Source organism: Pterocles gutturalis, unplaced genomic scaffold, assembly GCF_000699245.1.
Source record: "Pterocles gutturalis isolate BGI_N339 unplaced genomic scaffold, ASM69924v1 scaffold20951, whole genome shotgun sequence".
In the NCBI taxonomy this organism is placed as follows: Eukaryota; Metazoa; Chordata; class Aves; order Pterocliformes; family Pteroclidae; genus Pterocles; species Pterocles gutturalis.
The window spans coordinates 40,033-66,369 of record NW_010103584.1 but is presented as its reverse complement, the minus strand read 5'-3'; the positions used below and the strand labels follow the sequence as shown (position 1 = coordinate 66,369).

Genomic DNA, 26,337 nt, shown 5'->3' with positions numbered 1-26,337 from the left:
GCGGGTGCCAGCCAGCAATACAGTCCTTAAAAGGTTCTTATACAACAGCATCATTTAACATTGTGCAAATATGATAATGAAAATAGAAAAGAATAAAACTTTCCCAAATCAGAACTGCAAACAACTCCTTTGTCACCTCTCTCAGTTGTTCTGGATGCACTTCAGAAACCAGACAACAGTATTGTCTTTGGACTGTATTTTTGTCCCTTAACGGTCACACATTTGTATTTCGCTCTCAATAGAGGACTCTGTTTTTCTAAAGATATCTGAAGGAGCTTGGGTGCCTTGTCTAACTGCAGTGTGCAGGTGGGCAAAGGAGGCATCACAGACAAAATGAGCAATGAATCAAATGGCAAGTATTTGGGAGGTGTAGAGTGGAAGTAAAAGTCAAGGAAACAAAAGCTTTGTTTGCATTGTGAGGGGAAGGAAGTTGAAGGATAGGAGAGCACAGAAGAGAGGAATAGGAAGAGAGCAAAGGTAGTCTCTGAAATAAATAGAAAGTGTTACGGTAAAATGACATAAAAGGGCAGACTGAAAGAGTGGGTTTGATTAGCCTTAAGATGGTAAGTCTATGGGGAATCTTACTGCTGCCTACACCTACCTAATGGGAGGGGGTAGTGAAGACAGAGGCAGAATCTCTTTTGAGGCAAACAGGAAGACAGTAAGAGAAATAAGACAAAATTTGCAACATGGGAAATTTTGATTAGATATTAGGATAAACAGTTTCACGGTGAGGGTAGTAAAAAACTGGAACAGATGCTTAGAGACGTTTTGAAGTCTTTGTCCTTGGAGATATTACAAACTCGACTGGACAAGGTCCAGTGAAACCTGTTTCAAGCTGTCCCTGTTTTGATCAGGGAGTTGGACCAGATGATCTCCAGAGATCACTTCCAACTTGCATCATTCCCTGACTACAAAACTTTCACATTCAAAACCTGAGACACCTAAGTTAATAGCACTTTCAAGGCTGTAATTGCAGCTAGTAGATTTAAGCACAAAATTCAAAAAAATATGATGTCAAGACATTGTAGTAAAAAAAAAGAGAATAAAAAAATCAGTTTAAAAACTCACTGTTGGTAGGTTTGTAGACAATTCTGTAACCCATCGTGGGTGATGGTGGGGCCTCCCAACTGATGCGTAATCTGTTGTACCACTCATCTGAGACACGTAAATTTCTAGGAGCAGACAGGGGAACTAAAAGGAAACCAAACTGAGCTTTTACAATTTTATCTGTTACAAGCACATGCACAGAACTCAAGACACACACGTGAAAACGGTGTGATACCCCCCCCATACTCTCAGATTTACAGGTAGGATTGCCAGGATGAAAGGCTTCAATCAACGTCATCATTGGCATTAAGTCAGTGGATTAATGTTGATATAGTTAAGAAAATTATACCAATGTATACCAAGAGTTAATTACAAATGTTGTTCTACAAACAACAAATTTTCAAATTAATTCCCAACTTTGTCCCTACATTTTTTAAAAATGTAAGACAATTTAGAGATAATTATCTTTTATTTATACAGTTTCTTTCAGTCCAAGTGCACTAAAGGTTTTAATGTATGAATCATGCTCTTGTGAACACTTAGCGCTTTTGAATGGGATCAATGGAATGATTTACAAGTGATTTAAGTGTCTGCATAAATAGCACTTCAATTTAGGCAGAAATTATGTAAATTAGGAGAATAATTCAATAAAATTATACTATTATGCCTAGCAGTGCACAAGATGATTTTTTACCAACATACAGTAGAGAAGGAACTTAAGCTACAGCTGAGTAACCTTTTGGTACTTGGTCAGAACTCTAGAGATAATGCAATCACTTTTGTAAAAAGTTCAGCAGCATTTCTAATGACCTTCAAGAAGTAATGATCTCACACAAAAGCAAATTTAACAGTACAATGGTTGGTTTGATACTATCCCAGCAGGCATTGTTTACTTTATTTTCTGCATTAGTTGGCTTGTCCTCAGTGGGCTATCTATCAAGGACTTACCAGCTTTATTACTCAACAAGTTTCTGCAAACTCACAGTATTTGAATATAAAATACAGTTTATCAATTAGAAGCAACCCACTCTTTATAAATGAATGAAGTGAGATTAGCAGAAAGCTTAAGTCATATAAGTAATGCAAAATAAGCCTACATTTATACGAAAATATTTTACTACAGCCAAGGGAAAAAGTCCAAAAGAATAAGCCTTCCTTCATGCATATCCTGGCCAAAGAGAAGCAGAAAGTTTGTACTTACGAGTTTTGCCAGGAGCCGAGACACTGACTCCTTCCCCATCAGAGTAGATGGGAGTGATGGTAACTTTGTATTCTGTATCAGACAGCAGAGGCTGAAGCAGAAGACTGTTTTGTCTCCCAGGCACCATTACCTGATGGTCAGAAAAACAGAAACAATCAAGGTTAATGTCTAGGGCCAAAACCTTTTACACGTTACATGATCTCTGATGCCACATACCACTAATACTGCTGTACAGCTTGCATTTTAAAATATTTCTGATGCTCTATGGCAAAATAAAATAATTAAATTATCCACCCTTTTAATAGATCTTCTAGTTACACCTGAGTAAAATAAAAAGGAGAATGTGCCTATGGGATAATAGTTTTATATTAAACTTTTATATTAAACCTATGAGCCAGTACAGCTCCATAAACCACTGGTGCTATATGGATGGTTAGTACTTAAACAATTTTACTATACAGACAAAATAAATCCTCTTATTTTTTCTTGACATGAACATGATTATCCAAAGATACTCCCATTAATAAAGGTTTATTGATATGTTCTTTGACGACAAAAAAAATCCTCCTTCCCTGGGAGGAAGGAAAAGGAATTCAGGAGATCGGGAAGCATGGACCAAGCAAGCAGGAAAAAACCATGTTTGTCCCATCTGCATCTAGTCTGCGGACAAGGAAATGAAGGTAGCTTGTTAGGAGATGAAGTAGGAGTACATCCCACAAATAGCAGAGGATCCCAAATTGCAATGAAACATGGAAGATCTGCAGTCAAAATCCAACCAGGCAACCCAATAGAAGTAGAGAAACTGTAGAAATCCCTCTGGGCAGTTTTGGGTGTGCTAGAGCAAATGTTTAAAAATGCTGAATTAAGCATTGCTTTTTTAATACAGCACAAGGTTTCCCCATAAGCGGCTATTCCTGAAACTCTCCAATAGGTTAATATATTTTAGTCAGAGCCTCAAAAACTAGTATCATGATAGTGGTGGTAGAGGCGCTCAAGTAAAGCCTTGCAATCTTTCAACTTGTCAGTAAAGTTTTAATCTCAGAGAGCCTCCAGAGCCTTAGTGAGAGCTACCTAGCACATGGAGTGGACATGGCAAAAAAGAGAAACCAATCCTGTGTTTCCAGCATCAAACCTGTACTCTGAGTGACGCTGTTGGAAGCAACAGTCCCAAGGTCCAGCCTCATATTTTGGCCCCTCCCTGGCCCATGTCCATTGTGTGAATCTGTCACCTGAGCCAGCAACCACGTATATTTGGCAAAAAGCTGAAAGACCTATAAGCCATCTAAGCTCAAGGGGAAAAAGCAGAAACAGAGACTAAATGTGTTTTGTTGTTTCAACAAAGACTGATGCATGTGATGATGGCAGGGCAAAATCTCCTGAAGCATATATTCAGAAAAGAAAGCTCTCACCAGTTTTAACACTCCAGGACACATTCAAACTACTTCTAATTTTGGCAAGTGATACACAGAAGGAAACTAATCTAGTACACCCTGGTGTTCAGACTTGTCAAAAAAGTACTTCATTCATTGATCAAAACTGGACAAAGCCATCTAAAGACATGTGCACGAAAGATTCCCATGATAAACTCTTCCATACATGTACTCAAAACACACAAATCAAGTTTCTGAAAAAAGAACAACCAACTTCTTGGGGTTTTTTAGGAGAGGGGATGCAAGCACTGAGAATTCTCTCTTTTCCACATGTGCACCTCTGAGATCTTCTACAGAACAATATAGTTTTCAACAATGAGAAACATTCTTGGCTTTAAGGAAGAAAAACAAATGTGATTCTTCCATTATGTACAGCTCACCCAAGAACATACATTCAATTTAGGGCTTGACCCTTCTGTAGTGAAAAGCATTCTATTACATTTTCTAGTCCCTGATTTTCAGCCAGTTGCATCAAGGATTAAAAATCTTATTAATATTTTTATGGAAAGGGAGGAGAACTGAAATTTATAAACACTGAAGTCAGAGACAAAAAACTTAAGCATCCACCACAGAATTGTCATGCTACAGTATATTTAAGCCCAAATTCCACAAAACTTTTGGGTTCTGCTTAAGAAATGTACTTAAACATATAAACACTCCCCTAAAAATTGAACATCTGTGTCATTATATTGACATCTGTGTTGCACCCCTCAGGTACTTCAAGCCACATGATAAAATACATTCCTCCCATTTAAAAGGTGCTTAATTTTAAGTATAATCTTACATCATTCAGTAAAGTATTTATGCACATGATTAATTTCAAAGATGAAAGACTTAATTAATCTGTTTGCTGAATTGTGACCAAAGATAATACAACTTGAGAGTATTTAAAGTTAAATAATTTGCAGAATTAGAGCCCAGATACCTACCCTAATCTTACAATTTTATGATTTTCATTAATGAGCTTTTGAGTCAACTCTAATATCCTTCTGATAGCCAGAATCTGAATACCTTTCCTACAGTTTTAATTTTCTTGTAAAATAATAGTTGTTGAATACAAAAAAAAAAAAAACCTACATTTATATTATCCAACTGAATTTCACTAAGCTTCACAGAGCTGAAACAGTAAAGCTGGGATCTGAATTTCAGAACCCTTGGGTTATCGTCAGAAGAACAGTACAACTTGTGCCATTATGCTGTGGAAGTTTGCCGCTGTATTATACACTGTATTATCATATAGTTGAGGTAAAACATAACGTGGGATCAAGTGCATCCTCAGCAAGTTTGCAGATGGCACCACCTTGACAGGCTGGAGAGGTGGTCCCATGCCGACCTCATGAAATTCAACAAAGTCAAGTGCAAGGTCCTGTACATGGGTCGAGGCAATCCCAAGCACAAATACAGGCGGGGCAGAGAGTGGACAGAGAAGCCGTGAGGAGAAGGATTTGAGGGGTATCAGTAGATGAAAAACTGAACATGAACAGGCAGTGTGCACTTGCGGGCCAGAAGGACAACTGGATCCTGGGCTGCATCAAGCGGACCGTGGCCAGCAAGGTCCAGGGAGGTGATTCTCCCTCTCTACTCTGCTCTTGTGAGACCCAACCTGGAGTACTGCGTCCAGCTCTGGGGCCCCCAACACAGGAAGGAAGTTTAGCTGTTGGAGCAGGTCCATGAAGATGGTCAGAGGGCTGGAGCACCTCCCATATGAGGACAGGCTGAGAGAGTTGGGGTTGTTCAGTCTGGAGAAGAGAAGGCTCTGGGGAGACCTTATAGCAGCCTTCCAGTATCTGAAGGGGGCTACAGGAGAGATGGGGAGGGGCTTTTTACAAGGGCATGTAGTGACAGGACGAGGGGTAATGGATTCAAGCTAAAAGAGGGCAGATTTAGATTAGACATTAGGAAGATTTTTTTTCCTGTGAGGTTGGTGAAACACTGGAACAGTTTACCCAGGGAAGCTGTGGATGCCCCATCCCTGGAGGGGTTCAAGGCCAGGCTGGATGAGGCTTTGAGCAACCTGGGCTAGTGGAGTGTGACCCTGCCCATGGCACAGGGGTTGGAACATGATCTCTGAGGTCCCTTCCAACCCAAACCATTCTATGATTCTATAAAGCATATTTTACAGTCCAAAAGGAAACCACTACATTGAAAGTTCATTTGGAGATTATAGTTAAAAGAGATGGCTAAAAAGTAATTCTCTATCAAGGTATCATGAAAGATGAATGAAACCAAAATGAAGAAAGAGTGATTCATATTTCTCTAGAAAAAAGATATACAACTAACTCCTTTTAATATCTTTTATTGATATAAGGCTAAAAATGTCATCTCCTAGATATGAAAGAGAATATCCCATATTTTCAATATAACTGTCCTATGAACAGAAGTGAGTCACATATCAGACACAGAAGGAGTATGATATGCAGAATATTTTTGCATTCTGAGCTATTTACTAAGAAAATAACCTTGAACTATACAATTTAATGTCTTAAATGTATCTACATAGAGCTATCTCAAACTATCTTTTGTGGAAACCAAGCACTGCAATATTAAGATTTCCCCACCTGTTTAAGAAAAAAAATAAAAGAAAAGAAAAGCACTCGGCCTCCCAGAATTCTGAAATTATCTCAGAAATTATGAAATCTTAGAATAATACAGTTAAGGCTTATTTTTTATTATTATTTGCTATATACACAAAAGAGTACCCATAGTAGTCTTAATTCTTCCTAGTATTTTCCAAAATCTTGATCACCAGCAATTTTTTTTTTTGTTTAAGACAATTTTAATTTTGATCATCACGTGGTAGCATAAAAATAAAAAATATTCTTAGGCACTTAGATTAAAAAGTGCTGTCCTTATTGTGACATGTTCAAGTTAATGAGCAGTATGAAAACTCTGCATTTGAACTTTAACAACATCCCATAGCATAAAATGAAGCTTTTAGGGAAGGAGCAACATTGCTGAAGGAAAAAAGACTATTTAAGATTGTCCTGTACAAACATTTAATAGTGTTAAAACACAATCCCAGGATAGAAAAAGGCCTAGGAGTAAAAAAAATCCCAAAACCAAAAAACCCCCAAAACCTCAGACAAATTTTAGAAATACAGGAAAGAGGACAGGCAGCTAGTCTTTTAACTGTGACTTCTTTAAACATCTGTGTGACTGGGCCTTGATCTCACATTTGACTGCTGTTGCCCGCGGTGCAGCAGGTGCTATAAGATTAAAACTTTGAAGTTCAATCTTACAGTAATACCAAATACGTGTCTTTTACTAATTGCAACAGGAGTGTCATATGGGGGGAGACTATGCTTTTGCAATTATGAAACAAACTTTTCAAGCTTATAAAGCCATTCACAAAACCCATACAGACCATTCTTACCGCTTCCTCAGCACGGTCACCTTTCGCAGTGAGATAGGTCACTCTGAACTGCTGGACATTGTAATCTGAAATGTCCCATACCACCCTCAGACTTGAGGTTGTTTCATCATCTATAACAAGGTTTCTGATTCCTGTTCGAAAAACTAAAGCCAATAATAATTTAATTAATATCTTCTCAGCTCCATTTTTCAATTTAAAATTGCTCTAATTACCACCAGGTAGCTGCAAGCTCTACCGAAGTTACAGTGGGTCTGCAGAACCATGGTGGGGCAAACCCATACAGTTCAGTCATACTTGGACTTAATAACATAAAAACTTTAACAATTTAACAAAATAATAGTTATCCTATACTGCCATTAACATATATTCCCCTTCTGCTTTGTTTATCTTACTCAGTTTATGGAGCTTTAGAAATCAAAATTCCACTGCAGCTAAAATGCTACAGAAGATAAATAATCCAGAACTGTTGATCCTTAATAGTCAGTTTCCTAATTCCAGGGAAAACAAACAAAACCCTCAAAATGAAACAAAATTCTGAAGAGTTTCCAAGCTCATATTTATAAAGGGAAAGATAAAAGAGCTGAATTTTCTGAATTAGTCTCTGTATTCATGGGTAGTATCACCGGTATCATTTAAATTTCCTACACTGTGTTGGGTTGGCTCCTCATCCACACACAGCACGTGCAGGAAGCTGAGCCCACGCAGAAGGGTGATGCAGGAGCACAACAGTGTGCACCTTTCACCAGTGGTGCCCCTTGCCTGGGGCCTACAGCTCCACAAGATCTGCCATGGCAGTGTGCTGACCGCATGGACCATCGGGAACTGGAGTTATCAGTGTCTTGATAATATCACAGCTCTCTACCCCTAGATCTGGGTGTGCTTGTGGGGAGCCTTAGCTCTTGGCATTTAAACAGCATTTCAACTGTTGATATTTATTCTGTTTACCTGCTGTGGTGGGCTTAGAAGTTGTGGTACTGGTAGCAGTCACCATGGTAGGTATTGGGGTAGTCACTGCAACTGAAAAACAATACTCAGCTCACTAACAACTCAACAAGACATGGAAGTCATGGTATGTATCTTGTATTTCTAACTATGACAATGAAACTATGTACTCACAGCTGCAAGTATCCCACACACTTCAGGCATTTCAGAGACTACAAGGGAACTATTCATTTAGTTTATTTTAGGCACATATATTTGCAGGATTAGCACTCAGATCTACAGATAAGACATAACTACAAAATGCACAATTAAATAAGAATGCATATAGTTTCCCACATTTCTGGCTGAACTATGCATAATGACTTCCACTTTGACCATTTGTTAGGGTTGTCAGATGAATTAAATTGAGAGCTTTTTAAGGGTGATTCACTTCTGTTTAAGTGAAAAATAGAAAGTACACTTAGCAACACTGGGCAATACTGGCATCATTTCTATGGGTAAGGGCTTCTTGTCTCAACAGAAGGTTCAAGATTAAGGCTGCAATTGAATTACTAAGAATCAAATACATTTACAGATGAAAAATATAGTTGTCTACTTAACCAATTCACTATCTGTAAAAAGAGAATGGATAGAGCACTCTACCAGAAATGCTGGTTTTGATTATTAACTATAACATACATTGCACATGATTTTCAATTTTTATCTTTGTTACTTTCATGTTAATATCACAGGATGACTGTGTAAGCTTTTTGGACCACGATTTCAGCCAAGAGTGAATTCACCTCTAGTGAGTATACATTACGTAAATAAGAAAAAGGGTATACTGTAAATGCCAAACATCTTAAATTAAATTCTTGTAAATTATTTACTTTAAAACATTTATTCCCAAAAAAAATCTAATATATCTTCTCATAAGGAACCCTGTTCAGAGGCTAAATATTGAAATGTAGGATGGAAGAGTGTATCTAACCGGATACAAGGGTTATTAATACCACAGCTCAGATAGGGAGCCAAACCATCATTTTGATTCAGTGACACATAATATTAAATAAGAAAAGCAAAAAATACAGTCAGCAAAGCCCTGGTGCTAAACCACCATGTTCTTCAATATTATAGCTACCCAAAGATGGACCATATTTTAAATATAAGATACATGCATTAGATTTAAATCACTTAAGCATCTCTAAAAATCACAATCAAGAGTTTGTCTTACATGTAGCTCCAAGGACAGCAACAACTTCACTTTCACTTTCATCATCAAAAACTGCCAGCAAAGAAACTTCATATTCTGTGTTGGGCAACAAACCCTCAATAACATGACTGTCTGCATCTCCGTTTATGACAACCTAAGTAACACAGCAAGATTAAAGAAAATCAGTTCTGCATTTGAATTATTTATATTAATTGACTGAAATTAAAAGAGGAAAATGGATTCTCCTTTAAAATAAATGAAATCTACACTCAGTTAATGAATTCTTTGGGCAGATCTATGTCAAAATAAAAAGTACCACAAAGTACATCTGGAAAAAACACTGCTAAGAATACTTAAAAGATCTTAATTATTTTGTGGCTGGCCTGACTATTCTAGTAGGTAGTCTTAGACTTCCACCCACAACTAATTAATTGCTAAAGCTGGCCATATGCAATTAATTTGAAAATCAATAAAATTCAAAACAATCATCAATTAAAACAGCATAGCACAGTAGATTACCTTTCATTCGTATTTCTACTATTCAGGCAGTATTATGACCAATGTACTCAGCACCCCCACAGCCTTACTAAATGCCATTTCTATGCCAGAATTATAATCTGAGTTCTGGTTCCGTACATCTGAATGCAACTTGAAAGAACATTTGCTGCAGATTTGGGGATTTGGGGGTATGTGCTAATGAGAAGTTTGCTGTATGGTGTGATGTTTTAAATAGTAATTTTCCTTATTTCTACCCATAAAAGCAGCAGAAGATTCACATCTGCAATGTTAACTGTAAGCAGAAGGACTCACTACAGATTTTTGAGTGTTTCATTTATTTTATTGGAAGGGACCAACAGTTGAGCAGGAGCTGGGGCTAAAGGGACTGTAAAGCAGAATGCAGGGAGCCTGAGCAGTAATGCTGGTAGAATTCAATGACTGGTTTTTGGAATAGTTTTTAGGTTATGCAGACAGATACCACAATAAAAAAAACTTTCTGTAGGATAACACTGGCAAGTTTTTAAAGGTGGCCACTGTATACACAGAATGAAAGCAAGACTTACAATGGAAATCAAACAACAGATATATGCTGCATAAAATCTACTACAGCAGTTAGCAAAAACAGTGAATCACACTTTATTTTTTTAATTACTACAGAAGAGTTCCTGAGTTGGTCCTGGGGAAGAGGGGCTCATAAAACAATCACAGACCTTCTGAACTCCGATACAGAAAACAAAAGCAGAAATAAATTAGTTGGGGCTACATCTTCTACAACTATCAAATAATGAATTGGGCACCCTAGACTGCACACTTTCTGGCACAGACTTTCTTGCAAAAATTTCAGGAATGAGCTTGAGTGAGTCTAGCTGTATTCTAAGTAGATATAAGGAGCACCTTCCTTATCAATTCCCCAGAGCTTCTGGCCACGTATCAAATCACTATAAAATATCTATACATCGTTACTATCTTACACATAACTTTGGCATATTTTCTGAAGCATAAATTCCATCACCCTTCACTCCCTGCTACTGCAGCCCACAGAGAAGACCACAAAAAAAGAACACAAAGTGCTGAACTTTCAAGTGAAGGGGACAAATAACAGAAGCAAGAATAGTAACAAGCACATCAGTATAACAGCATGCATTCTCTACTGAAACCTAGAAATAAAAGGTCACTCTTAAATTTATTCTGGCTCTTTCGCACTAACACCCCACTAAGCGCTCCTCGCCCATCAGCCGTGCGTGAAGCGAGCCGAGAGGGGTGTAATTCTTACCACCACCCCCTGACCCCACTCACCTAATTGGCAAGTTGGGTCTTGAGAGAAAGACAGAGGGACTGCATGTCATTTCTCTGCATGACTGATCACTTAGCTGGGAAAGAAGCTTAAAGAGGCAACAGCCTGGAGGTATTGTGCTATCCCAGGCCTGCCCCCACTAAGAGAGGTCATGCAAGGAGAACAAGAAAGCAGCTCGGGTATTTTTATTTAATATTTCAAGGTACTAAAATATTAGGGCCTCCAGCAGTTCTTAGTGAATACAAGGAACAAGTGGAAGCTTAACAATTCAAAAATTTCTTGATTATTTATTCTCACACTCAAAGAACACAGACATCATAAATCTCACTTTAAAAATGCACATGGCTTAAAGGGATTCACAACTACTCACTGGAACATGAACAGAAAGAAATCTGTTCACCTACAGCAGGAGAAAATGCTAGGGGATGACCTGTGTTCACTCACTCATGTGACAACTCCTTTTCCCTGCTCACTCCTGTAATTTCTTCCTTTCTTGTGTGACTACCTCTCACTAGGCAAAAGGGAGAAGAGAATCAGGCTAAGCTAAATTTACAGAAAAAACGCCACATAACCTAAGCTAGAACAACTGCTTTTTACCCTAATGGATGGCAAAATGGTGCATGAAACCTAGGGCCAGGTGGGAAACGTCATCTTCTCCACTGAGTTCTGCACCCAGATAGACAATTTGCAGATGTGGTCTCTCTTCACAGTGCTGATTCCGAGAGAGCAAGACGTTTGGGACAGTTATTAAAGACTGAGGAGTACAAAAGAAATCAAAAGAATGAGTAAAGAAGGAATGAAAGGCAAAGAGGAAATGAAACAGACTACAAAAGATGAAAATTTGGGAAAGAGAGTGAAAGTGTTGGTCTTTTTCTACTTGGACAAAGTGAATAAAACAGGAAAAGCTAAAGGGAAGAAAAATTATTTTAAAAATCATATTGTTGAAAATGGCGCTATGGAGAAGACACACAAGGGTCTAGAGCAAAAAATACAGCATGAGGGGGAAAAAGAGAAAGAATCATAAAGAGGAATAATAAGTCTAATAAATTAACTATGTGTAAACATTTCCCTTTGCTTCACAGACAATGTTACTGTGGCCAGCACTTCAGACAAATGTGGAGTCTTATGTGAGGATAGCACTGCTCTGACTCAGCTGCCATCATCATCTTCACAGCAAAGTGAAGAACATGTACCTTTAAAAACTGAATTAGCGTCAAACAACACTGCTAGTTCTATGGCAGGTGGCACATTACAGATTAGACTGACTATTCGCAAAAGGTCTCTTCTTTCCTTGCTCTACAAAAAGACACTGGAATATTGGTATGAATTTGGTTTCGATGGGTTGGGCAGTGGGGCAGATTTTTCAGTAAGTCAGTTGCTCATATTTATTTGGCAAAAGGTGTCCTCAGAATGGAATTCTCTCTTCCAATTCACACCCTCAGAAAGTCAAGGCAACTCACCTCTTCAGATTCCCCGCCATCCAAAGGAATCCATGCCAATCTGTAAAAAGCAATATCTGAGGAGGTGGGCTTCCAGCTAACCCTAAAACTATCTGTCGATGCTTCATCAATTTCCAAATGCTGGGGAGCTGGAATTTTTTCTGTAAAATATTATACAAAAGAAAAGTGAGACTAAATTATTCTCTGAGACTTGCATAGATGGCAACATCAAGCATGTACCATTTTACTTGCAGTTTGTTACAAAGAGTATAACATGGGAGGTAGATAATAAAGGCGCTACAGATTCTTTGAGCTCTTATTTGCATGCAGGGAAGTGTTTTTGTGGTTGGTGGAGGGGAACACGCACAATACATGCTCTTTATCTACTCTAACTGGACAAGCCTCCTTGTCCTCTCTCCACTGAAGGAGCTCCTCACAACCCTCACTCCCTCTCCCTTTGCTCAGACCTCTGTGCACCATGGTCTTGTCTTTTCTTCTACCTCAAAGCAAAGTCCCAATCTCTGCTCTTTCCAGAGACCCTGTGTGTACTTCTATTCGCAGTTTGCATATAGGTATCAACCTCGTGCTCCATACATGGATGTTCTTCCTCTACCACCTCACGCTTCTCCTTCCTCCCTCAAAGTCCTTCTCTGCCCATTGTTATGGTCAAAAGCATTGCTAAGTGTCATCAGCCATTTGTTTAATACATAACTTGCAGAACTACAGTTACAGAAACCGTAACTGTGACAAACAGACTGAAGGAGCCTTAATGTATTATATTTTCTGCTTTGGGTGTTCCCATTTGTATGTATATATGGCTCTATCCTTTGTTGCCTAGATAGTTCATGGGTTAAATGTATGATTCAAATCTCATCACGCTTCAGCTAGAGAGATAAATCCCATCACACTGAATGAGATGCTGCAAAAAACTGGGGAGACTACCTAATTGCTTTACTACCTAACTGCAATAAAAGATGCTTTAAAATGGCTGATTGTGGAAACACTTAAGAAATGAACGTTAACCACACAAATGTTTTCATGATGTCAAGAGATTACTCCCATGAGTAAGGATGCAACTGGCCCCACAATAAGGGAGCAAAGAAGCTGAAAACTCCAATGAGAATAACAGAAAGGATTCCATATATCTGAATTCACAGCCAGAGACACTTGCTATTACTGGTCTTACTTTCCAGTAAAGTAGAGGGTATAAAATTTTTTCTTGGAAAGCCTTCAAAAGTTCAGCAATACTTACTTGTGGTAAAGCTGCCAGTAAGTGGTTCAGATTGTCCTTCATCATACAGGGAGAAAATAGCAACAGTATACTCTGTGAGAGGTGTCAGACTTTTTAGAGTATGCGTTGAAACACGACCAACTTCCACCTAAAGAAAGCATAATTTGCAACAGACATAATTTGTGATAGATATTGATCATACTCTTTACATTATCTGTGTCTGAAATTCTGCTGGGTAATAATGATAGACAGAATGTCACGTAATTATCAGAGGAATTCTGTGAAACTAGGAACAAGTATTAATTCAGGGCCATAAAAGCTGAACAAAATCAATTAACAGACAAACTAGAGAAAAGGAAAATTTTTTTAGTGACAAACTAGGGAAAAAGAGAACTCAGTAAGCTTAACTCACTAGGCTAACACATCAGCACTGCATGTTCAGGAAACCAGAAGGAAAAGGAACTTTTTGAGCTATTGAATCCAGTCTCTTATCACAGATAATAATGACATAAACCATTATGACATTTGACAAGAGAAAAGATGACAGTTTCATCTGGTCTCTACCCAGGCTGCAGTTAACATGACTTTGCCATGAATATAAAACTCAAAGCTGTATAAACTGACAGTTTATCAACCCAAGTTGGTTGACAGTTGGACTTGATGATCCTTGAGGTCTTTTCCAGCCTTAATGATTCTATGATTCTATGATTCAAATGCTCAGTGTCATGTTAGTTCAGCACCACAGGGCAAGAGCAAACAAAAAAAGTGCCACGTGCTTCTTGAACAGACATAAAGGAAAAGTTAAGAGGTAGATAAAAACCTAATGAACATTCACGCACACTATAAAGTATATTACCACAAGCGTGACATGCTCAAATACCACTGTGATGAGTACAGCCAGATGTATTACCTATATTAAGGCTAATCAACAGGAAGAAGTCAAGTGATTACTAATTTAAATTTTAAGGGACATAGCAGAAGGAAAAGACTTTCCTCAGGTTTAATACAAATATTCCACCTTGTATGGATGAAAGGTCAGATATGTCCCAGAAGAAACATTATTACACATAACTACAATTAAAGACTTTTTTTTGGAGGCCTAAATTATCCATGACAACTTATTTTATAAGAGATCTGGCCTGGTTTAATAATTGGACCCATTTACTGCATTAAAAAAAAAAACCTCAGCAACTTTTTCTGTATTTTTTTCACATTTCTGTATTTATATCATTCCATCCCATTTTTTTATTCTATCACAGAATTCATGTTGCTAAAAGCTATTATAAAGCACCTTTAGTAACAAGACATAATGAAATATTGCATAAGTAAATGATTACATTTAAGAGACTTAAGTTAAAACAACTTGGTATCATCTTATCGTTCTGTTCAAGCCAAATCCTGTTTCTAGGAAGGAAGTTTTCAATATATAATTAAGGTAATAAATGTTACAAAAATGTGGCAAAGCCTTCAGATAGTCTTTTTGAATGAGCTTGAGCATGACGTATGATATGTTGAAAGACTTGTTATCTGGACTGAATCAAGAATAAATATTTCCATACCATACATTTAGTCAAGAACCTGCATCTACAAACCATGGTTCCCTTGAGTAGTTTCTTTCAGTTTATATGTGCCAGCAATGTCTGCTTTTGGTATGTAAGAAGTTCAGAGTGTTGAGCTTGCAAGGTAGCTTTTTCTTATAAAAGTTATCCTTAACAATTATGGAAGTTTGGTAAGGTCTGAGATTGGTTAAGGGAAGAGAGATGCTAATAATTTACCTCGTTGGTTTCTGTTCCATCTGTTTTAACGTACATGATGCGATAGCCCTTTACATTTTTGGAAGCAGGATCCCACGTTAGCTTAGCACTACTGTGTCCGACATCAGAAAACTTCAAGTTTGCTGGTGGACTTAGAGGTACTTGAAAAGGAAAGAGATAAAACCATGACACTGATTCCAGAATTTAGCTGAGAAATTTTTCATGTCTCAAAAATAAACAGCACATTTTCCATTCAAAAATTCCTGTCACCAATATTTATATTAAAAGACCTACATCAGTGGAGCTACAGAAGTACTCAAAGCCAAGTAAAATGGCTCAGCTCTTTGCTGAGACAGAACTTTCAGTCTTGATAGATACACCTCAACTAATACTGAAAAGGAAAGAAATTACATTATTGTTCAAAGCAGATATCATAGCAAGATCTAACCTACGCAGTACTTGCAATAAATTTGTGTACATGTTTGTAAAGTAATTTAATTCAAATAGGTCTTTATCCTATATGCATTTGTTTTTTATTAGTATTGCAGCAAAAATATTTGATGACAGTGGCATTTTGGCAAAAAACTTTCTGGGTCCTGAAAGCTCCTGACATAAGAGTAAGTTTGTCTAAAAGCATAACTACCTCAGAAGATCTCCAGAGATGCTACTTTTTAAACTCTTCTTAACCTTTCCTCTTTTATTACACAAAGATGCTATTTCCTAACAGCAACTCCAGTTAAAGCCATATTTATATATTATATATATTCCTTGACTGTCTTGAGCTGAAGGAAAACTAGGTCATGCAAGAGAGTCTCAGATTGCATCCCCTATTCTGTCACACCAGAGAAAGCAATTTGTGCTGTTACTCTCAGCGGTAGGCTCGGTATTAGCCAAACATCTGCTAATTTTCTCTGAATTGTGAAACTTATCTCTAACCATTCTGCCTTCACACACACCCTCCTCACCAGTCCATGTGGACAGATAAATATCAGCACTTCAGAAGCTGTTTCCCTCACACAGGAAAAAGCAGAAGATAAAAACCCCAATACGTTAGGTGGGGTCTTTAGCCAGGCCATACATCGACTGAGAATCTGCCAGCAAACACCTAACCAGCTTAGGCACAGTCAAGTCAACTTGGTTATGAGGAAAAAGAAGACAGGAACACATTGGAATTGTATTAGATGGGTTTGCCACACTTTCTGGCACTCAATATATTCCTCAGAGTCTAGTGAAGGGAATATCACGTGCCGGTTTGCCTTTCTACTTTCTGTCAGTCGTGGAATGCACTTCATTTCACCATCCTGGCCATACCACAAAACGCTCCAGTCTCAGCTCCTTCCTTTTGGAACCAGCCTCCTGACAACATTGCTCTCAACCAGACAGGCTGTCCTGCTGCCAGAGTTACGTGATATTTACAGTCAGTCTTGAACAAATCCTGGCCCCAAAAAGAAACTCCACTCCAGAATGAGCTTTCTGATCATGCCTCTGTTTGGCACGGAGAAAGGTTTCGCTACAGTGACCAAGATGATACAGTGTGTAGAACAATATTATTTACTAAATACAGAGCATCAGATACTACATGTAATGCTATTGCACACTAGGCAGACCACTCTCCAGGCAGGTATATGCTCCAGGAAGAAAACACTAAGTAGCCTAGTCATTAGCCAGAAGCAAGAAATAATCACACTGAGAAAAAAAAAAAAAAAAAAAAAAAAAAAAAAAAGAAAAAAAGTAGCTTAAATCTGAATTTAGACAGGGAAGATATTACCATTGAACACTGACCATGAGGGACAGGTGTGCTCACCAAGTTGGGTGTTTTTTCTACTCTGGTCTGGTAACAGCAGTGATGATGGGCTGACTAACACATTACTAGCTTCTGTGATCAAATGCTGCAGTCATGAATCCTCAGCTTGTGCCAATGTAGCTGGAATTTACATGTGATCTTCCATCCAATGTGTTAGCCAGGTTTAGAGCTGTGCAGCCTCCAAGTTCATAAGCCATGAAGCAAATTCAGGCTGGCAGAGTCATAAACTACATGAACTACAGTTTAGGATAAACAAATACCAGATACTGGGCAGATATTAACCAAAAGCTTGGAGAGGAGGGAAAGGAGAAGGAATGAGAGAGAAATAGACGGAAAAAGGGACAGAAGGACAAAGAGCCAAAGATTTGATTCTTTGAGTGTTAAGAATAGTCTACACTCATTCCAAGTCCACAAACATACCCACACTGCAGTAGCTCCCTATCTGAACTTGTCTGTCTACAGCTGTCCTCTCAGAGACGACCCAGTGCAGACAGCATTCCTAGAGCTTCTTCCACTATTATTTTCTGACTTAACGAGCAATTGCTCTGGCTCTTCCTTTTCTTTGCACTCACATGCCTGAACTTCTCTCACCTATTAAATGTAAGTCGCTTTCACACTGTCTTACCCAGAAGCACAAAACAAGAGGAAGCAATCACTCCACTGCTGGGAGCAATAGAGATGTCACTGAATGCAGTCCCAGAAATATCCCAGCAGCACGAGCACTTAGTTTCAATTCCTTTGTCTTCTAAATGCTGAGGCTATTTAGAGAGCTGACATACGGTGCTGTGTACAGTTAATAGAGGACAGAATTTAGCTGGCAAAACTCATGCTGCTTATTAAAAACACACCATCTATCATGAGTGCACAGGCGCTTTCCAACCCTTCATTTACCAGATGTTAGGCAGCAACTACTACTGAGCTGGAGGAAAGAACTTCTCCATCTGAGCAGGCTCCCCCCCACGCCTGGTTCTCTGGCTGCAGGAGGCCACACAGAGTAGTCTCAATTTAGCTCTACGTGGTGACCTTCATTCACCTTCAGCAAAATCAGAAAACTGTCAGTAGTTCCACCAAGATCCACAGCAATATCCATAGTACCACTACCAACAAGAGAAAAGAGTTCACAGTCCTATTCCAAAACCAAGACGTTTTGTAGGAACTCACATCCTTAGCCTCTATAAACTAAGTATTCACACTGAGAAACTTAAGTACAGTTAAGACCTTGCCCTATGGACTATTCAAATCATATTTTAAAATCAGATGTCTGCTCCACTATGTGCAAAGACTATTCTGAAGTTTTATTAAGTGAAGTGAGTATAGATATGTGCTACCTACATGTAGTTTCTTGTCCTGTAAGGGGATCACTAGCTTCTTCTCCAAACATGGCATAAACTGTGACTGTATATTCTGTATTTGGCAATAGTCCATCCAGTTCAAGATCCGTTGAGTCCTCACCAATTTTTATCTAAAAACACCATGAATAAAAAAAGACACGTTATTTCTGAATTAGCTCATGATGGGGAAAAATACTATTTACACACTTGAAATTAGATACGTGACCAAATGCTCTGCTGAGCATTTGTCTGACACTGCGCCTGCGGTACTTGGCCCAAGACTTTGGGATTTTGCACAATAATCAAAAGAATAAAATTGTCAAAAAGCCAAAAGACAACATACAGGTAAGAGGACTTTAAAAGTAACTAGCCAAATTAGCAATGACAAAATAGCTCTCTCTAGAACATGCAGCTACTAAGCCCTCGTCATTCCAGCTACACATTGTTTTGTCTTCAGTCACAGGACTGAAATTCCATAGGAGGAACTGATTTCTGTGCACACAGAGGCTCAGATTTGTTGCGGAGCTGTTGCTGTTGTGTGTATCATTTTCCTTCTCCACCTCTTCAGTGAGAGCTGCGTTAACGTGGATTGACTTATTTATTGAAAAAAAAGGCCTTTCTTTGGCATAAGGCTCAATCCCCCTGCATCTGCTAGTTTTCAGGGAGGCCCCATTTTCAACAGAATTACGTGCTCACAGCCACTGCCACTCATTTAGCAGAGAGCACAAGTCTGTGCGAGCTCTCAAGCAGCATCCTAGCCGCTCCACAAGTTTGCATGCCCCTGCATGCTTCTTAGTGTTCTTGCTTGAACGAAGATCTTGTACATAATCTTAATTATACAAATAGAAACTTGAGCATAAAAACTTTTAAAACCTAGACCAGAAGTTCCACTGCAACTTCAGAAAAGTTTACTGTTTTCAGTGACGGAAGACTATAGAAACTTGAGCATAAAAACTTTTAAAAGCTAGACCAGAAGTTCCATTGGAACTATGGTAGCAACTTCAGAAAAGTCTACTGTTTTCAGTGATGGAAGACCGGACTTGACCTTGTCCCACCTTCTTTTCCTTCTAAAAAATACCTTCTAAAATCACTTTTGATGGAAGTCCCTTGTCCCACCTTCTTTTCCTTCTAAAAATACCCTCTAAAATCACTTTTGATGGAAGTAATTATTTTTAAATTTAAAAATAAAACTTAAACAGAACTAAAAGAAAACCAATAAAGTGCAAACCTGCAAATGTTACTTACTTTAAAGGTCCTGATGAAAACAAAGGCTAAACCTTCATATTCTTCTGATAACACACTTAGAAAATATCTTAATTTTATTTTTTCTTCCTTTGAGCGTTAGTTTTATATGATGATGCAGTATCATCTCATATATCGTTTCAAAAGAGTCACTTTAATTCAGCTGAAATTGTTGCATCTTTATGGCAATGACATATAAAAACAAACAACTGGTACTTGCACTTTATTCGTAGTCTGTAACACATACTTAAGGCAGCCATGGAAGAAAGCCCAGAGTGTTTGCTGATCAACTGGGAGGTTAAAGGCCATGTACTAGTTTATTCTTTAAACTATTTATTTTTTGAACAATTGCTATTCAAATGAAAGCTCAGTACATCACCTCCTTCTCATCCGCTGCCAATCCTTCCGTGAGGGGCGCATATAGGATCATGTAACCTGTGGCACCCGCTACTCCATTCCACTTTGCTCTCATGCTGCTCTGTGACACATCATACAATTGCAGATCCGATGCCATTGGTAAGGCAACTACAGCAGAACAAGAGATAGACATTTCAGTTGTCTCACTTGAACAACCACCTATTTTTCAAACGATTTCTTTTACCCCAGGAAACACAAAGGCATATCTCCAGGCATGGAAGTGCTGTCTGTATGCGACAACCATGAAGAGCTGATTAGTACATAAAATAATGCAGAATTAGAGAAACAAGTAAAGGATGACCTAAGCAATCCTAATGCCAGAGCAGAGTTACCCCTTGCAAACCATTTCAGCTCTTTGTCCTAAATGGCTTAGAACATTTCAAGTGGAAGGATTTCTGGTTTTTAAGCACCAAATCACTCTGTTCAGTTCTCACCCTTCCTTCTCCCTGATGTGCCGGAGGATGACCATTGGTTATCAAAAAATGGGCACACTTGCTATTAAGAACAAGTAGCAGCCCCCAGGAGTGTCTCTTTCTGGCAATAGCTCCCAAGCCAGAGCGTGGGAGAGACAGATGTGAGGTAGGACACCCTGGAGGAAACCCTGAACGAGCACCTTGTGCATGTCACAATATTTTGACTAAAAACTGTTGTGTGTTAAGGCCTGGACTGTCCAAACTGGCTCCCAGGCCTACATCAGTGGGATTATGCAAATGTGGGCAAGATCATCCATTGCAAATCTTGGTGAATGCTAACCTGGGGAGTATAACTAAGCAGGCTGAATGAAATTCAAGCATTACTAGGAGGTTTACTTATGAATTTAAGGCACTGATACCAGAACATAGCACCAATCCGGGTTCCTGAATATTTCTTTATATTTCTGTAACTCTTTAGAGCAGCATTTTGCAGTTCTCTGATTGTCCTCACTTTCTGCCTCTCACAGAATAACACCCCAAGGCTTCTCCACTGCTGTTACAGCATTGACGGATCCCACCAAACTATCCAGTCACTGGAAAGATATAAGGGAACTTTGGCTGCTCCTTTGGAACTTCTGCACTGAGAATAGTCCCTAAAATGACTCAAGGGGTCTGAAAAAAACAGAAGGCAACTGCTAACTGATGTCAAACCTTTCCTGTTAGGAACTCGGAGAGACTGTAATTGGCCGGATGTTAAGACCCTGCAAAGCTCAAAGCTTTGCATATTTCTGAAGAATCTGGTCTGCAAACACAGATTCAGCAACCAATTCTAATGACAAGGCTAATAATTCACAGAGCTTCTATAATCTACTTGTCCAAACAAAAACTGCAGCTTGTCTAGCTGACATCTCCAAAGAGTTGTATATCTATTATGTTCTCTAACAGAGCTCTCAGCATCCCATACACAAAACATGCCAGCCTCGTCCTTTCTTGTTCATTGAGGCCATTCATTCAGTCTGCTGTTCAGGTCTGCAAACTGGGCAAAATTTCAACCCAGGCCTCTCTTTAGGTTTCCACTTCCAGGTCACCTACCTATCTTCACTTCCAAACCTTTCACAGCCTATCGCCATTCTATTTAATCACCTGTTGATGTGTTGCCTTATATTCCCATGAAGCCTACCTCCATCACACACGTGCTGAATTGCTAGGTAAGTACCTCACACCTTCTCCCACACTTCCCCTCATTAGGAGGAGAGACCACCCGTATGCAGTTTCAAATGTATTTCAGTCTCTTCCCTCAGAGCTCCACTCAAACATCCGATACCAACAAAAAAAGACTACACACTGAGGCATTCTGAAGGCACTTTCTAACACATTGTCTCATTCCTATTCACACTGCCCCAAGATCACAGACGGAGTATCCGTCACCTGTCCTTTTCCTTATTTTGATTCTAAAAATGTACAAGAGAAGTATCCTCTAACTCATGACTCATTTTTTAACTCTCGACACGAACTCCTAGATACTCTGTCAATATAAACAAAAATTAATGAAGAGATGACTGGAAATTAAACAAGTGGTGTTTTCTACTGGAATTTTCATTGGACACCTGTCCTTTTCCTTATTTTGATTCTAAAAATGTACAAGAGAAGTATCCTCTAACTCATGACTCATTTTTTAACTCTCGACACGAACTCCTAGATACTCTGTCAATATAAACAAAAATTAATGAAGAGATGACTGGAAATTAAAAAAAGTGGTGTTTTCTACTGGAATATTCATTGGAAGAGCTCAGAATCTAAAATATAAATATGCAGTAGGGAATGATGATTTGCATCTTGGACACTTACCAGAGTATTCTAATAAAGACGTAGAGATAAATTAAACCAGGAGGATACTAAAAAAACAACTTGAATAAACTAAAACAGGTAAAAATATATTTGCAACAAATTAAATGTGAATGCATCTCATATTTGTTTCAAGTTATAAGTGACTATTAAATCAGAAACCTTTGTAACTATCTGTACATTATGCACATTAAGTATGTCTATTTAAATTCCACATACTTGTAAGCTATGTTCAATGTTCTATGTAAACAAATGCACTAGTTTTCGTATGGGTGTCTATTTTAACTTGCTAGTATCTCACACAAACTAGAGTTTTGCATAGTTTTCCATTAGGATAGTAAAAATAATTTCAAACTGCAGGTATTTTATCATCTGGAGTGATTAATACTTGCACATGTCTGACTATCACTTCCAACACGTTATCAAAGTCAGCTGTATAAAATGCTTGATGCTGCATGACCTTGGGGTGTGATCTGATCAGATCTCAGAAAGCCGGCAGAGCTGGGCTCAGTCAGAACTTGACTAGGTGACTTCAAAGGAATACCAGGTGCAATACAAAACAGTTCTGTTGGCTCAGTATACAACTCTGTTCTCTCTGCCTCAATAAATTAAACAGGTCCTAACATGGTCTTATGGGGTATAACATGTCTGGAGATGACATTTTGGGAGACTGAGACTAAAACAGAAGTCTCAATTTTATATGATCCCATTTTATTTTCTTTTCAGATTGGGAAGAGAAGCACTGACATAGAGGCAAAGAACCATTGAGGATGGAAGGCACCGCTCGAGATCAACTACTCTAACTTCTTTGTTCAGTCACAATTAGCTACAGCACATTGCTGAGAATCATGTCCAGTTGTGTTTTAAATATCCCCACAGATGCAGACTCCCCAGCCTCTCTGGACAACATACTCCAGTGTTTGACCACCACCACAGTAAAATAGTGTCTTCTTGTATGCAGATTTATTTTATTTTTTTTTTTAATTTGTGCCCATTGACTCTTGTCCTGTCAGTGGACACCACTGAGAAGAGTCTGGGTCCTTCTTCTTCATTCCCTCCCATCAGGGATTTTTACACATTGATAAGAACATCCTGAGACTTTTCTCTTCCAGGCTGAACAGTCCCAGCTCTCTCAGCCCCTTCTCTTATGAAAGATCCTTTAAGCCCTTAATCATCTTTGTGGCCTTTCACTGGCCTCACTCCAGTAAGTCCACATCCCTCTTGTACGGTGGAGCCCAGCACTTGACCACGCATCCAGGTGTGGCCATACCAGTGCCAAGCAGAGGGCAAGAATCACCACCCTCAACCTGTTGGCAATGCTTTTCTAACTCAGCCCAGGAGCTCTTCACCTTCTTTGTGACAAGGGCACATAGCTGGTTCACAGTCAGCATATTTTTTACCAAGACCTCCTGGTCCTCTTCTACAGAGCTGCCTTCCAGATGGCCACCCCCCAGTATACACTGATGCATGGGGTTATTTCTCCCCAGAGACAGGACTTTACACTTCCCTTTGTTGAACTGCATGACAAACATGTCTCCCCCTTTGCATATCCATGCTGACTGCTTCTGGTCACCTTCTTGTCCTTCATGTGTTTGGAAAGAGTTTCAAGGATTTCAAGTTCCTCCATCACCTTCCTGGGGACTGAGGTGACAATGATTGGCCTGTAGATCCCCAGATCTTCATTCACAAAGGAGTGCCATTGGCTTTCTCACAAGTCTTCAGGAACCTCTCCCAGTCACCAGGACCCTTCAAAGATAATAGAGACTGTCCTCACAATGACATAAGCCAGCTCCTTCGGCACTCAGGGTGCAGCCCATCCAATCCCACAGACTTATGCGTATCCAGTTTGTTTATGTGCTCCCTATACTGGTACTCCTCCAATGAGGGTCAGTCCTTTTCTTCAGACTCTCCCACCAATCTCAGGAGCCTGGGATTTTTGAAGACTGTTTTAAAGACTGGCAAAGACTGAATCAAAGAAGGCGTTGAGTACCTCAGCATTTTCCACTTCATTTGTCACCAAGACCCCTGTCCAATTCAGGAGCAGGCCCCAGTCTTCCTTTTACTGTTTATGCACTTGTAGAGATCATTCTTGCTGCTCTTCGTATCCCCTGACAGATTCAGCTCCAGACTGGCCTTTCCTAAACTTATCCCTGTGAGATCAGACAGCAACTTTATACTTCTCCTGGCTCATCTGCCTCTTCTTCCACCTCTCATACGCTTCCTTTTTACGTTCACGTTCAGTCAGGAGTTCCTCGCTTATCCATGCCAGCCTCCTGTCACCTTTGCTTTATATCTTACTTGCCAGTATGGACCTCTCTTGAGCTTGTATAATGTGATCCCTGGGTATCAAGCTGGTCTTCTGGAACCCTCTTCTCTCCAGGGCCATCTGCCTTGGGATTCTTTCAAGCATGTCTCTGAAGAGACTGAACACTGCTATCTTGAAATCCAGCATTGTGGTCCTGCTTTTTGCACTCTTCTCTTCTCTTAGAATCCTGAATTCCATCGTCTCATGGTCACTGCAACCAAGGATTCCCATGACTTTAAAACCCCCCATCAGTTTTTCCTTCGTTTTAGCTATCAGCTACAGCAGAGCACCTTTTCTTGCTGGCTCCTCAATCACTTGTGTCAGGAAGTTGTTGTCAAAGCACTGTAAAATCCTGGATTGCTTGAGCACTGCTGTGTTGTTTTTCCAGCAGATATCAGCTATTGATATATCGAGCACATATTGACTTCCTGGCTCCTAGTTTGCACTAAAAAGTTATTCTGTACTTCTATTCCTAATATCTGTCATATTTATGAAGAAAGTAACTGTATTTTGGATACAAATATATAAAATTAATATCATCAATAGCAATACATTATCTCAGATACTAGCATAGCTTTCATTGTAGAACCCAAAACTGTGAAAGTATTCCTTCTAACAACATCCCAACTCACCATTTTACAGAAAGAATACCAACTGAATCATTGAGAAAGGAACTTATAGAAGTTACCTCGAAATATTTGGCCCTGGTGGGAATCATGTAGAGGTATTTCTGGTCCCACCTAATCCTCCACTCATGAGATCATCCTCAGCCACAAACCTTATTTATAAAGCTTGGCTCCAAACCCAAAGTGTAGGAATGTTCTAATTTAGGGGTCAATACAACCAGCTTCAAAGTTCATCCCAGACATAAAAACTTTTTCAGTGTTTAAATATCCACAGAGCATTTGGACTTAGGAACTTAGCCCAGAATTAATTCAGCCAGAAATTAATTTAAGGCAAATGCATTAAAAGAAGCTAAACTGAAAACCACTCCATTCTGTATTTCTTTTTCACAAAGACTAATGCTTAGGCAGCGTGAATAAATGCAGGCAGTCAAATCTGTAACAAACATGATAAGGATGCTTACGTGTAGTTTCAGTTCCACGGAGGCCCTCACTAGCAGCATTGGAGTATATAGCAAATACAGCTATCTGGTATTCTGTTAAAGACATCAGATTTTTCAGAACAGCTGTTGATAAGCTTCCATCTACCACAACCTGTTTAGAAGAAAATTCAACTAAATATACATCAAACAAACTAACCGTATTACCATCAAATCAATCAGTCTTTCAGGCAATTTTTAATTCAATCAATGTACTGAAGTTCAATTCATAAATCAAGTTTGCTTTTACTACCTTTATGTACAGCAAGATGTCTAAAAAAAATAACAGCAACCATACACACAATCATAATGCTTAGCTGATAGAAGTAGCCATTCAAAACAAAGGAATTGCTTAAATAAAATGTATGGAATACAGTTTAAGAATGTGTTCTGGGCACTTTTTTATATCATTATTGCATCATCATAAACATTCCTATATTTAGGAATTTCTATTCCTAAATATGAATATTCCTA

General features: G+C 38.9%; 1 protein-coding gene across 1 annotated transcript in view; it reads right to left on the bottom strand.

The window, feature by feature from the left end:
- Positions 1 to 1,071: 1,071 nt before the first annotated feature.
- LOC104471428 (collagen alpha-1(XIV) chain-like) overlaps positions 1,072 to 26,337 on the bottom strand; it is a gene marked incomplete at its 3' end in the record, with an annotated part of 62,516 nt that continues 37,250 nt past the window's right edge. The window contains exons 10-20 of the mRNA XM_010086767.1: positions 25,849 to 25,978; positions 20,161 to 20,306; positions 18,541 to 18,670; positions 15,426 to 15,565; positions 13,672 to 13,798; positions 12,441 to 12,580; positions 9,210 to 9,342; positions 8,000 to 8,071; positions 7,055 to 7,197; positions 2,252 to 2,381; positions 1,072 to 1,194 (exon numbers count right to left, since the gene is read on the bottom strand). Coding sequence (XP_010085069.1) covers positions 1,072 to 1,194; positions 2,252 to 2,381; positions 7,055 to 7,197; positions 8,000 to 8,071; positions 9,210 to 9,342; positions 12,441 to 12,580; positions 13,672 to 13,798; positions 15,426 to 15,565; positions 18,541 to 18,670; positions 20,161 to 20,306; positions 25,849 to 25,978 — 1,414 coding nt within the window. The remainder of the gene's footprint in view (positions 1,195 to 2,251; positions 2,382 to 7,054; positions 7,198 to 7,999; positions 8,072 to 9,209; positions 9,343 to 12,440; positions 12,581 to 13,671; positions 13,799 to 15,425; positions 15,566 to 18,540; positions 18,671 to 20,160; positions 20,307 to 25,848; positions 25,979 to 26,337) is intronic.